Below are 14,485 nucleotides of genomic sequence, written 5' to 3' on the forward strand. Positions count from 1 at the left end.
ATTTTAAAGAAACTGCTGCGTTTGTGGTTATTTAAATCCTAATATAGTATCTTCACCGAATTAAATACCTCATCTCACATTTAGAAAAATGGTTATTGTTAGATTTTTCACTGTTATATGAGAGTAAACTGCAGTACACTTGGTAACAGTGGCTCTCGTAGAGAAATTGTCACTGTTTTATTCTGCTAAAATGTAAAGAACCACTTCAAGTTAAAAATTTTAAAACCAAAAAATAAACAACATAGTTAGGATTTACTGACTTTAGCTGTAGAATTGAGATTTTCTCATGAACATGAGTCTTCATTGAAATACTGATCATTAATTAAGTATTGATGATACAGGTAACGTAGCCTGACACTTGGAATCAAGGCATCAAAAGCTCGTTTTATTATATTTCTAAAGGATTTCATCATGGAGCATTTAATTTTAACGATTATAGTTCTGGCATCCTATTAAATTACATTCTGTGCACCTAAAATATTAGAATTTAAACCACCGATGTTTTTACAAGACTAAGAATGTTTAGAAATTCACCATTGGGAAGACAGCTACAGGGCAGGACCTCAGGTGTCAGATGGGGCTCAATTCCATCTCTAAAGCTTTGTGGCTCCACACACGTTGCTTAATCTGCTTGTGGCGGTGTCTTCATCTGAAACATAGAAGCTATTTCTTAGGAAATCGTAAGTGTCACAGGAAGCAGTGTATTATTTGGACTGGTGCTCATATCTAGAAAACGCTATTAATGTGTTAGCTGTTATGTGCACATATGAATTTGTCTGACAGAGATAGGCTTTCGAGAAACTTAAAAATTGTAGCCCCTAAATTAATAATCATATTTTTACAAGGATCTTAAAGGGACAGCTGGGGAGGGTCAAAAGCAGCACTGACCTGGGAAAGAGGGGATCTTTTGTGATTTATGCACAAGGGCCGGATAGACTAGCAGTAGTCCTGGAAAAGTGCAGCTTCTGACAGACACAGAATGAGCACTGTGGTCTGTCTAAAAAATTAGAGATAACATTTGTGTGGAGACTGGGGAGAAGGAAAGGTTTGAGAACTGGATACTTCAGAAGGTAAGCCTTTGCTAGATCACCACCCCTAGCTTCCTGAATTGCTGATCTGTGACACATTTAAAATTTAAAAAGTAATTTTAGGGTGATGTGTTTGATTGTTTTATCTTCTGAGTAGTTGTAAACTTCGGTACCTTGGTTTTCAGTCATCAGTTCGTAAGGGCTGCAGTTCATTCAGTTGTTTATATTGCCATCCTAGAAATGTTGGAATACAGCCCAATAGAGGCTTTTGTTGTTGTTTTGTTTTGGGGGCGGTTTTTGTTTGTTTTGTTTTTGGTACTGGGGATCGAACTCGCATCCTTGCACTTGCGAGGCAGGCGGCAGAACCACTGAGCTACATCCCTGACCCCCTAGAAATGTTTGGAATTACCAGAGTAATACCTGTGTAAGTAGGTTTAGCATACCAAATGTGTCATGTATTGGTACTTCTGTGGTTAATAAAACTTTTATCCAGCCCTTTCAGTACTGGTTATCGACTAGTGGCTGTGTTATTCACAACATGTCACATTCTAAGACGCGCTTTCCTGTTCCTCGCAGATGAGCCGACGAGCCCTAGCATTGACCACGACATCGCACACATCCCCGCGTCTGCTGTGATCTCAGCCTTGGCCTCTCACATGCCCTCCATGGCGACAGTCCCTCCCAGCCTCACCACTTCTGCCCCGTTAATTCGCCGCCAGCTCTCTCATGACCACGGTGAGTTAGAGAGAGGCTCTGTGAACCTCTCTCGCTGCAGCATGAGCCCCTGATCTGCTCACCGTTAAGAGTCTGGAACCCGCTTATAGACAGATGCATGTTGGATTCAATTACAGAATCCGGGGCCCCTCCCAGCCTGGACGCCCAGCCCAGCTCAAAGACAGAAAGGTCCAAATCCTATGACGAAGGGCTGGATGATTATAGAGAAGATGCAAAATTGTAAGTTCCCGTTGTAAAATATTTATAGTTATTTGTATTTGTATGTGGATAGGTGTTGAGCATGAGTGTGGCATGTACGGACTTTCAGAAGTGGTCTTGTATTTTCTAACTGTGTGATATTCGAAATGCAAATTAAAAACACAATTGTTACTTGGTGACATATCCAGATGATTGTTGATGATCAGCAGCACACAAGTACGGTACAGATACGTAGGTATTGAATCCACCTCCCACCCTAGACTTGCAGCCCTTCAGCACTGTGCAAACACAACTGGGTTACTGTTTCCGTGAATAATTCTAGAGCTGGCTTACGTGTGAAGTCTCTTACATATACATGTATTTGCGTTTTAGTTATTTTATGAGCAAAGGATAGTTGGAGTACGGTGATCAGGAAACCCTTCAGGTCTTAAACTCTTGCCACATTTTTTGCATGGTTTAGTTTTCCGTTGAGTTGTACTGTCATATATTTAACCAGTGTTCCATATCCTATTAGTAGCTGTTTAGTTTGCTTGAATCATACATGACCAGAAAGAACACTTTACAGCCCATGTGCTAAGTTCATTTAGTACCTGTGTGAGCAAAACTGGAAACAGGGTTATTATACCAAAGGGTGTATCTTTTAATAGTTCTTGTCAGTTGCTCTCCATAAAACAATTCACATTGCCACCAACAGTGTAAGAATGTTTCCTTTACTGTCATGCTGTGTGTTAAGTTTTAATTCTTTTCAAATCTAATTGTATCATATTTTAGTTGTAATTTGAAATAAATTGAACAGATTTTTTTTTTTTGGTTTTGGTTTCTAAGACAGAGTCTATGTAGTTCAGCCTTGTTTTGAGCTTGTGGTGATCCTCCTGCCTCTGCCATTGAACAGTTTTTTTTTTTGGTTTTGGTTTCTAAGACAGAGTCTATGTAGTTCAGCCTTGTTTTGAGCTTGTGGTGATCCTCCTGCCTCTGCCTCCTGAATGCAGGCACGCTCTTCTATTCCACATGGCTGGATATTTATATTCTTTTTTGTGAAGTATTTTTTATATCTTGTCTCTCTTCAACTGGTTTTTCTGTTGACTTCTGCATGCTCTTTATATAAAAGCTAGCACTTTTCTGTGATAAGAGTTGCAAGTCTTTTTTCCAATTGAGTGTTTTTCATTTTGTTCTTTTTTTACCATCCAAAAATGTTAAATGTTAAAAAAATTTTTTTCTGTAGTTAAATTTAGAAAATATTTTTATGACTTTTGGATTTTGAGTCATACTAAAAATCTGTTTCTATCGCAGAATTATAACAAAATCCTGCCATGTGTACTTCTCAGATGCATGTATTTTTTTATGTTTACAATGGATTCTTTTTTTTTTTTTTTTGGATCAGGGATTGAATTCAGGTCCTTGAGCTTGCAAGGCAGATGGCGGAACCTCTGAGCTAAATCCCTGGCCCTACAACTGATTCTTCTGCAGTTGGTTTCCCCTCTCAGCCTCCACAGTGGCAGAAGCAGCTCCTCTGACCCAGTCTGGCACCGTACTTGCCCTGGTCCTACCCCATGGGAGGTCACTTCTGATCTCTGAAGGAAGAGTGGCCTTCAGCGCTTACCTACGCTGTTCTCTCTTCCTGTACCATTTTTCAAGTAATGCATTTAGCCCCCCTTCTTTCACATATTGCAATTCGGCGTTACAGTGTTTCCTTATCCTGGTCAAAGCTGCTTTTGTGTATGCTTCTGATTTCCTTGTTATGGGGCAGTTTCTGAGGGAAGTCAGTGACATTTTTAGTTATGTCTAAAAACTCATAAGTTCTTCAAATGGCTTTTCCATTTAAACAATCTTTTGTCCTCTACTAGCAGTTAAATTGTTCTGAATACTTTGTGTGCCTCTGCCTCCTGGACCCCTCACTCTCATCGTGCATCTCCTTGAAGCTGCTCGGGGTGTGGCTGGTGCCATGCTGTGCCCGCTGCCGTACTTAAGGACCCAGGTGCCCCAGCTGCACACACCACATGGGGCTGCAGCCAACCGCCCAGAGCAGCTGCTCACTGAGCATAACTAGCGTGATGCACATCCTTAATCGTCTTCTAGTCTGGGTTAACTAATAATGTACGGCCCAGCGTTTAGTCTCAGGAGCTTCTTCCATCTAAAAAAGATAAGAAAATCTCATACTTTAAGTAGAAACAGTTTTAATTTGCCACATAGCCAAGAAAACTTGTCATTGAAAGTTTATTTCGCCTACCTTTAAAAGTGAACATTTAACATAATAATGATGAAATGCCAGCTCACTAATGAATGGTTAGTTTTAATAGTTATTGTTTTTATGCCATTAAGGTATTGTTGTGCTTATGATAAATATTTATGTGCTTTTCCCCCCCAACAGATCCTTTAAGCACGTATCTAGACTGAAAGGAATCAAGGTTGGTATTCAGTGCTTTAAAAATGCCAAGCAAATGATAAGTGTTTATCTTTGTCTTGGTTTACTCTTAAGCACATTGTGGAAGACTTTTTCTTTTAGCCATTGCATACTAAGAGAATAAAAGGTTATGACACTGAAACACTAAGTTAACTGCATCTGGAAAATATTTAATACAAGTGTTTCTAATTTCCAAACACATTTATGAAGTATGTAGTACTTCACACACATGATGCTGATTTTTGTCATTCGAGGCCAAAAATGTACCTGTCCAGCAGTTCTCCTGTGTCCCGCTGTACACACTTCTTCGCGCTCATACTTACCTCGCACCTGCCCCACCGCCCCTCTCTTCAGCCCGCACCTGTCCCCTCTGTGTTCTCCCCGTTACTCTGCATCGAAAACACAAGACAGTTAGGACTTTTCTTATTCCCGTCTCCATGACTCGTCCCCTGCATGCTCTGGCTTCCTCTCTCTTGCCTTAGATGCCTCTGTGCATTATCCCACTGGAAGCCAAGCCAGCACGCACACCTCCTTGCCTTGCACCCCTGCTCTTTTTCTCAAGCCCCCTTTTTTTCTACAAAAGCCACTCTTCCCAGGACTCCTGCGCCATCACACATGGTCGAGTTCTGGCCTTCCCTGCTTTGAAAGGACTCTTCCTGGAATCTGCATCCTCTCTATGAGCTACTCATTTTCTCTTTTTCAGTAAAACCCCTGAAACAGTCGTTTGCAGTCTCCACTACTTTCAGTCCACACTCATCAGGGTAGCACTGCTCAGCCGAGGCTGCCACTGGCATTCAGGTCCAAAACTAGTGCTTACATTTAATTTATTTGATCTTATTTGACCTCTCCAAAAGTTTTTCCATTTCCTTCCTGAAATACCTGCACATGCTGACTTCTGTTTTACCATTTTTTTCTTCCTTTCCTTCTGCCTCTAAAACTGCTTCACCACCTCCTTTGCTGGCTCTCCTGCCTGTGCATAACGTGCAGAACGTTGGCATGCCTAGAGTCTGTTCCAGCCCTTCTGGGTCCATGCTGGTTTTCTCAGTGGTCTTAACAGAAGTCTCCCCTGGTTTGCATCACTGACCTTGAGTTCTTCCCCAGGCTGCCGCTGACCCAGCTCCTACCCATTGGGATGTGCAGGGTTTACGTGGCCGACAGAGCTCAGTTTGGTCCAGACTGCTTTACCCTGGCTCTTTCTCATCGTACTTCCGTTCCATTCACCCGCTCTCTGAGGCCACATTCTAGAAGTTAACCTCGTTCCTTTCTGTTTCGTTCTCCCCCACCACATCCTTGTACTCCAGCATTTCCCGAATATTCACAGTCTATCTCTGTTTTGTCTGACGGTGCTTTTGTGCGCGCGGCCTTTGTCCCTCCCCGGACGGCTCCATTCTCTGGACTGTCATGCTTGTCCCTTACACAGCCGCTCTCCACAGCGCTCAGAGCAGTCTTAGAGCTGTGCGGCCGGGTAATGTTGCTGCCTGATGCATCATGCATAGGCTTTCCTTTTGCTCACTGTGAACAGTGGGTATTCAAGATGCTAATGATGAATATGCACTCGCTAGACTTACATTCTCCCTGAGATGTTCCTCACTTTTACCTTCAGAGCTGGCCCCTTTGTGCAGGTGTCACCTGGTGTGACTTTTCAGAGAGGCTCTGCCTCAGCGCCGTGAAGTAATAGTTGCTATTCACTCATTCATTACTGCATCTCACTATTTTCATTGTCCAAACGGCACAAATTACAAATCCATCGTTCTCTTGTCTCTCTTTTAAAATTGTTTATTTCCTATTAAAATGCGAACTCATGAGAGAAGGAAGAGCACACTACAGTATTTGTGTTTTGTTATTGTTGAATTCTCTCGGGTAACTTACTGGCGTTTTCTCGGCCTTTTCTTCCTTAGATCACGGACAGCCAGCAGTCGTCGGAATGCTCGGGGTCCAGGAAGGGCTCTTCCTCCGAGGTCTTCAGTGATGCGGCCAAGGAAGGGTGGCTCCAGCTCCGGCCCCTCGTCACTGATAAGGGAAAGGTAGTGCATTTTCTAAGCTCCTGTGAACTCAGAAGCACGGGCCCTGACAAATCAAACAGTGTGTTCATAAAGCAGGAAGACACCCAGATTGAAAAGTGAAAAAACACTTCCATAGAAAGACAAAAAGAAAAACTTTAATCATTGAAAATCGCTGTGCTTTTCTTCCTGTGCAGCGACTGGATTAGATACTTTGGCGATGTGCGAAAGAAATCTGAGTGTTTAGAAGGAGCTCTGGTGCTTTCCTTGTCGCTTTACTAGCTGCAGGTTATCACAGTTGGGCCTTTAGGAAGTGACAGTTCTCCAGGTTAATAATTTTAAAATACTTGTCTCCGTTTTAAATTGCCTTTGTAATTTTAATTTACAAATACTGACTTATTTAAACCGACATAAAAATATCAGAATGTTTCCTTGGGATTCTAATACAATAAATTTTTACCATAAGAATTTTCTATAAAATTTAAACATTATAAGGACATTTTAATACTGCCAAAAATAATTTTAAAATTCTAAGAAGGCTTGTCTGTAATACGGATATTGGTGCTTCACCATACGAAGTTGGCTGAGTTGGTGACAGTGTGCATCACTTTCATGCTGTCAGACTTGTGTTAAATCTTAGTCTTATTTGGGAAAATTTTTGAAAAATTTTTTCTTGTTTCCTATTCTGTTAGATTTTTAAATATATTTTATAACATTTTCATTCATTCATTTTTTTCTTCCCAACTCAATTGGAGTTGGGATTTTACCTCTACTATCCTTGACTTTGATACGGTTCGTTTACACCCCAGCCTCTTCCTTCCTCTCCTGAAAAGGTGAGTAGTGAGGTGACCAGGTACCTGCTGCACGAGGTGTCCCCACGGCAAGTCGGGGGCGTGCCGTGTGCGGTTCCAGTCACTGAGGTGCAGCCCCGTCTCCTTCCTGGGAGCAAACCAATCCCTGTCTCCTTAGCGAGTCGGGGGCAGCACCCGGCCCTGGAAGCAGATGTACGTCGTGCTCCGAGGCCACTTGCTCTACTTGTACAAAGACAAGCGGGGGCAGAGCACCCCGTCCGAGGAGGAGCAGCCCATCAGCGTCAACGCCTGCCTGATCGACATCTCCTACAGCGAGACCAAGAGGAAGAACGTGTTCCGGCTCACCACGCCCGACTGCGAGTGCCTGTTCCAGGCCGAAGACAGAGAGGACATGCTAGCCTGGATCAGGACCATCCAGGAGAGCAGCACCCTCAACGAAGAGGTTGGTGCTCCCGGGCTTGGGTCTCACTCTCGCTCTCTCTGTTCCTTCAGTATGTAAGAGTCTGGTTCGTTATCCTTGTAAAAAAATTACACTATGCTGTTTTCATTTACAAAACAATCTGAAGGGGAAGTCCGTCATACTTACATTAGATCACTTTTACCTACTGAAAATCGCCACTACTGAACTGGCGCAATAGACTAAACGTCCTCTGCTACCTCCTCAGAAGCGGTGGGTCACTGATGGGACACTGGGCCCCTAGCCTGCTTCTTGTGAGTTGTCCCTGGGAACTTGTTCGGGTTGGGCTCTGGGACCTCGACGGAGCTGAATTTGTGGGGATTCGAGTTTCTCGTATAAAATGGCATAGTATTTACACAAACCTAGCCACATCCTCCCGTGTACTTGAAATCATCTCTAGATTACAATCCCCACTACAGTGTTAATGCTGAGCAAAGAATTGCTCTACTGTGTTGTTTAGGAAATGACAAGAAGAAAGGGTGTATACATGCTCAGTACACATGCAGTTTTTTGCAAATATTTTTAGTCCCAGCCTGTTGAATCTTCAGAAGCAGGACTTGAAAATAGAAAGGGTAAGCTGTGCCTTTATGACCAGATTTTCTTTTCTTTTTGTTTTGTATTTTGGTTTTGTTGTTTTTTGAGACAGGGTCTGGCTGTGTAGTCCTGACTGGTCTTGAACTCATTTTGTAGCCTAAGCGCCCAGGCTGGCCTCCCTGCTTTCCCTCCCCTCCCATTCTGTATTTTCAGTTTTTTGAGAGAGGGTCTCACTGTGGAGTTCAGGCTGGCCTTGGACTCACTATGTATCCCAGTGTGGCTTTGAATTTGCAGTGATCCTCCTGCCTCAGCCTCCAGAGGGCTGCGATCATGGGTACAGCACCACACCCAGCAGATCTGTTTTGTGATCTCAAAAAACAAGATTGTTGTGAACTTAAAATACATAAAAAATACGTAGCAAAATAAATTACTATATAAAGGCAAAGAAATACTAATTTTTATTAATGAAATTATGCAGGCAAAAATACAGTCTGTTGTATAATTGCTTTCTAAGAAAATACACATTATCAAAAATCATGTTTTAAAGACTTGAGAATTTTCAGCTTACAACCATCAAGAAAATATCTTTATGGCTGAAATTTCAGTAATAAAGGTAGTTTGTGAAGAATGTATACCTGTAAACTTTTGAGATAATCTAGCAATGAAGTCAAACTTTTGTGCAGAGTATTTTCTTTCCTTCATGTCATTAACGCTGTTTTCCTTACACCACCGTCTCACTTTTCATGCCTCTTATAATCAAAGTACAGGTTCTTTTCTCCTACTTATCGTACTAAGGAGCAGCTGCATTACTGCACAGCCATACAGATTACACGCTCTACCCACATCGTTTCGTCATCCCAATTTAAAGATGAGAGCACCATGAGAAAAACGCCTGGGTGTCTTCCCTCTCCTAGTCTGTATGCTGCCTTGTCTGCGGTTAAGAATTAATACCAAATCCTTAACAATACAACCTGCATTCTGCAGCTGTTCCCCAGAGAGAGCATCAGACCTGAATTTGGTAAAATAGAAAAGACCACAGGTGGAGATTTCAGTTTTAGAAGATAGTTCCTGCCTGCCATGTGCCAGGCGCTCTGTTAGGAGAGAGTCCCTGAGTAAATCCCTTCCTGTGGGGCCAGGGGGCGGGCACTGAGGCCACCTGCGTAACCAGACCCTGCCTCCAGACAAACTAAACCTCCTCAGAGGACTTAACGTTAGCAACACAAGGGTGAGATAGCTGCATGTGAAAAATGTCCTGTAGAGCCCGGCATATAATAAGCATTTATTCCGTGTCTGTCATTGCCGTCATCTATTTTTAAGGTGATGGATGATCTTTCTCAGACTGGTCGGTGGAGTAGCTCACTGAGCACATTTCCTATGGCAGGCTCTGTTAAACGTTTTTCGTGAATGAATCTCAACAGCCGTGTGAATATTTGTGTTGCCATCACCATTCTGTAAACAAGGAAACTGTTTCAAAGTCGTAACTAAGTAATTTCCCCAGGGTTACGGCTCAAGGCAAGGATTTCGATCCAGGCTCTCATTCTAGACGTTGGTCACGTGCTCTCATGGAAAACTGGAAAAGGTAGTCCCCGCCCAGGGCTGTGTGTGCTGGGCAAGCACTCTGCCAGGGAGCTGTGTGCCCTGCCTTAGAGGAGTAGGGTGTTTAATTTCCTCCAGATGAGATGATGATATAATGATATAAATGGTAACAATTTGCAATAATATAAATATGATAAAAAGTAATATAATGAAAGACCGCAAAGCATGTCTTTCATTATAATGAAAATGAGAATTGGAAGATGCATGTCATCATATAATTGAAATGGATACAAAAAGAAAAAATCCCTTAGCTCAGGGGCACACAGTACCTGCCTTGCAAGCACAAGGTCCTGAGTTCGATCCCAGTACCAAAAGAAAAAAGAAAAATCCCTTCATGCTCAAGTCTGGGTTAACCAGGCAGTATGTTATAAACTAACTTGGGCGAGGGATTTAGCTCAGCTGTGCAGGGTGCTGAGTTTGATCCCCAGTACTGGAAAAAAAAATTACCTTGCTGTTTAAAAAAAGGCAACAGTGTGAGCTTTTCTCCTGATAATCTTGCAGTACTAATTGACTCATTCTCACTGCTCCTACAAGTTAATCATTAACAAATTCTGGCAGTATTTTTCCATCTTCGTTTTAATGCTAAGCATTCTTCCTGCAGTTAAAGAAAAAAATGGGCTCTCTGCTGCAAAGTTATGTATAAAAATGACAGTTCAATGCCTATGGAACACTTGTGCTTGCTGGTGCTATTGTATTGCACAAATAGAGAAAACAATCAGAAAACTCTAGAATGGAAGGTGGCTCTTGGACATTGGTCTTGGGCTTTGAACAGCTCCACCAAGAACAAATGAGAGTGCTGATGTTGGACAAGCACACGAGTACAGTGGAAAGCTTTCCCCCAAAGTAGGCACCATCGCTTCGTGCTTAAAACTGACTTTCTAATATTACCTTTTATTTCTTCTGTAGGATACTGGAGTTACTAACAGGGATCTAATTAGCCGAAGAATAAAAGAGTATAACAGTTTGATGAGGTGAGAATCCCATCATGCCTGTGATTAATACAGATGTAAAATAGGAACGTGTTCATAAATGTTCACTCCTCTCCACAGCAAAGCAGAACAGTTGCCAAAAACACCTCGCCAGAGCCTCAGCATCAGGCAGACTTTGCTTGGCAGTAAATCGGAGACAAAGACTCAAAGCCCACACTCCCCAAAGGAAGAGTCAGAGAGGAAACTTCTCAGTAAAGGTACTGGTGTCCGCTTATCAGGCAGATTTGCCAAATGAAACATGAGATTCAAGCACAGCCATGACAAAGGGAGGAGAATGACTCGTGAGAGACGCTGCAACTTTGAGCGCCTCAGAAGACACAGGTGCTGCCATTTTCATCAAAACCAGTATTTTTCCCTTTGCTAAATCTCACTATGAAAATACATGGATTCTGCTCTCTGGCTGATTTAAAGGATCACAGTACATGTATTAGTATGAAGAAAATAGTTCTGATAAATGTGGAATATTTTACAGGATTCCAATTGTTGTAAACATAGATAAAGATTTTTAAATTCATGATTTGAACACTGTTGTTTTTGTTTTCTTTGTCATTTCATTTTCAATAAGAATCAAAAGATGATACCAGTCCCCCAAAAGACAAAGGCACATGGAGAAAAGGCATTCCAAGTATCATGAGAAAGACGTTTGAGAAAAAGCCTGCTGCTACAGGAACGTTCGGCGTCAGGCTGGACGACTGCCCTCCGGCGCACACTAACCGGGTAGGAGACTTGGCCGGCCTGCTTCCTGGGGTCGTGCATTCAGCCGTGACTGTGGCAGGGCCTGAGGATGGAGCCTTTCAGATAGCAGGGACTGGACTGCCTGTCCATCTGCTGAGTCCTCCTCTTTGAAGCAGACCTTAGTTTCCTTAAGTTCTTACGCTTGTGCATGTGGAGTAATTTTATCTATAATGTTTCTTCTCGTGTTGACCTGAGATGGATGATGATTCAGGCATTAGGGATACAGCTGAAGAGGTCAATAAGAATTCTATTTCCAGTCGTGCGTGTGTGTGCGCGCGTGTGTGCGCGTGTGTGTGTGCGCGCGTGCGCGCGCCTGCAGCATCTTAAGAACAGCACAGACGCGATTAAGAAAGCACAGTAAATAGGTGTAGCTTGGTGGTAGAGCACATGTGAGGCCCGGAGTTCAGCCTCCAGGACCCCACGCAGGAGCACAGTGTAGTCAACGTGCATGCGCGAGTGCGTTTAACTCCAGCGTGTTAGGGTTCGTGTCACTCACTGATTGACCTACTCTGCCTCGCTCTTTCCTGGACTCTGGTTCATTCACTTGAACTGTTTGCACCTTCTCCTGACTGGCACTTGTGTCCTCGTATCTCCTGCCGGCCCTTCTTGGTCTGCCTCGGCCTATTCTTCTCTTCCCACTTCCTCAGATGTCCCTTGCTGGTTTTACCTATTTCCTATTCTCCGGTGGATATGTCCTTTATTTTCTCCACACATGCTCCTTTCTGGATAAAAAGCGCCCTTTAAAAGCTGTGATATACAACTACTAATTGAATACAAACCTTTATGCCACGTTAAATAAAATGTTTGTATCTTGTTTTGCAGTACATTCCATTAATAGTTGACATATGTTGCAAATTGGTCGAAGAACGAGGTCTTGAATATACAGGTATTTACAGAGTTCCTGGGAACAATGCAGCAATTTCAAGTATGCAGGAAGAACTGAACAAGGGGATGGCTGACATTGATGTACAAGATGACGTGAGTGCATTGTAATAACTGGTCCGGCTTGTTTTAACCTGTGGTAATAATATGACTACAAAAATGCTGTATTTCTATTTTGCATACCTAGAAATGGCGAGATTTGAATGTGATAAGCAGTTTACTAAAATCCTTCTTCAGAAAACTCCCTGAGCCTCTCTTCACAAATGGTAAGTTAACTCCCGGGAAAGAAGCCAGAGTCAACAGTTCACATTACAACTGTCGGAAAACGATAGGATGTTAGTGTCAAACAAAAAAAGAGGTTCTAATTCTAGTTTACTTATGAAATGCATGATTTTATGAGTTGGGTTTTTCTGCTGGTACATTTCAATGATAAAGGACTGATTAAGAGTACATAAAGAACTCAAAAAATTAGATGCACAAAATAAAAGACCTAATCAAAATGTGGGCAGTGAAATGAATAGACATTTCACAGAAATACAAATGGCAGTAAACACATGAAGAAGTGTCCACCATCACTGGCCATTAGAGAGATGCAAATTAAACCAACACTGAGATTCCCTCTTACCCAGAAACAGTAGTTATCATCAGGAAATCAGTAATTCAGGCTGAGGAACCCTTCTGCATTGTTGTTGGGAACATAAACTAGTAGAAGCATAGTGGAAGTCAGTGTGGAGATTACACACACACACACACACAAAAGAAATTCCATTTGACCTGCCTACTCCCCTTGTAGGCGTCTTCTCAAAGATGCCATGTTTACAGCAGCCCGTGCCCGTCGGCAGAGGGACAGGTGACACGGTGTGTATACACGCAGGGGAGCTCTACCTGTAGGAGAGTGGATGCCCCTGGAGACCGTGTTAAATGAGTCAGATGAATGAGCGTCAGTACCGCGTGGCTACGCTTACCTGAGAAACCCGAGTTATAAATAAGCAGCAAAAGAAAAGATAACAGGAGGTAGGGAGACAGATGAAGACATGGGGAGTGAGGTGCAGGGAGGGCAGGGGACGCGAAAAGGAACTGACAAGAATGCAAGCATGGTGTACTGCAAACAGGTAGTAATAAAAATCAACTTTTAAAAATTAGCATCCTAAACATGTTGTTTAAGGTTAATACAATATATATTATCTGGGTCATCTCTGTTGTAAATGTCAGAGTACACTGTGTTCACTGAAAAGTCTAGACAAAATAAGGTGTGATTAATAGAAAAACACTTTGTCAGTCAAGCCAAATAATTGAGTTCTGTGAGAGACAGTCCTAGCTAGCATGGCTGGAAGTGGGACAGAATGGATGGACAGACTATATAAACATGGGAGGAGACGCTCAGAGAACTCACATTTTTGTGAATTTTCTGTTAAGACTTGGAGGGACCTGGGATTTGGCTAGGTGGTTTCCCGCCTGCCTCCCAAGTGTAAAGTCTAATCCCTGGTACCCCCGCAATTTACATTCCAAAGGCTATTTGAGAGCCCCCCCACCTTTTTGTGGCTTTAAACCCTAAAAGTAGTTAACAATTCACACAAGCAATTTAAGATAAATTTGTTTTATTGTTCTTACTGTTGTCAGATAAGTATGCAGATTTTATTGAAGCCAATCGTAAAGAGGACCCTGCTGAGCGACTGAGAACCTTAAAGAGACTGGTAAGCTGCGCTTTGTCCTACTGGGTTACAGCTGCAGTGCCGCACAGAAACCCACAGGAGCACACTGTGTTTCAGATTCACGATTTGCCTGAACATCATTATGAAACGCTCAAGTTTCTCTCAGCTCATCTGAAGACGGTGGCAGAAAATTCAGAAAAAAATAAGGTGTGTAAGGTGTATATTGAAGAAATAGACTTTTAGAGGCTTTGGTTTAAAAGATATTCTTCATTGCTTCTTTGCAAAAGTCAAAAATAGGTTCATAATTCAGCAAAAGCTCTAAAATTATATCAAACTGACCAAGTCCCTTTGATTCACAAATAACTGTCACTATTTTCCAAATGTATTTCATTTTGGAAAATTTTGCCCAAGAAAAATGAGAAAAGTCAGAAATTATACTTTGAATTTTCAGCTGTTTTTTTTTTTT

The 14,485-nt window shown here is 42.3% G+C and overlaps 1 protein-coding gene across 1 annotated transcript in view; it reads left to right on the forward strand.

Annotated features, from left to right (window-relative positions):
• The window catches only part of Arhgap21 (Rho GTPase activating protein 21), a 79,095-nt gene that overhangs the window by 48,125 nt on the left and 16,485 nt on the right, over positions 1–14,485 (forward strand). The window contains exons 8-19 of the mRNA XM_033759661.1: positions 1,605–1,763; positions 1,880–1,982; positions 4,330–4,366; positions 6,261–6,386; positions 7,332–7,616; positions 10,668–10,732; positions 10,811–10,947; positions 11,316–11,467; positions 12,308–12,463; positions 12,555–12,633; positions 13,988–14,061; positions 14,137–14,226. Of these exons, the coding sequence (XP_033615552.1) occupies positions 1,605–1,763; positions 1,880–1,982; positions 4,330–4,366; positions 6,261–6,386; positions 7,332–7,616; positions 10,668–10,732; positions 10,811–10,947; positions 11,316–11,467; positions 12,308–12,463; positions 12,555–12,633; positions 13,988–14,061; positions 14,137–14,226 (1,463 nt within the window). The remainder of the gene's footprint in view (positions 1–1,604; positions 1,764–1,879; positions 1,983–4,329; positions 4,367–6,260; positions 6,387–7,331; positions 7,617–10,667; positions 10,733–10,810; positions 10,948–11,315; positions 11,468–12,307; positions 12,464–12,554; positions 12,634–13,987; positions 14,062–14,136; positions 14,227–14,485) is intronic.

Source organism: Fukomys damarensis, unplaced genomic scaffold (assembly GCF_012274545.1).
Source record: "Fukomys damarensis isolate Sample0158 unplaced genomic scaffold, DMR_v1.0_HiC HiC_scaffold_37, whole genome shotgun sequence".
Classification (NCBI taxonomy): domain Eukaryota; kingdom Metazoa; phylum Chordata; class Mammalia; order Rodentia; family Bathyergidae; genus Fukomys; species Fukomys damarensis.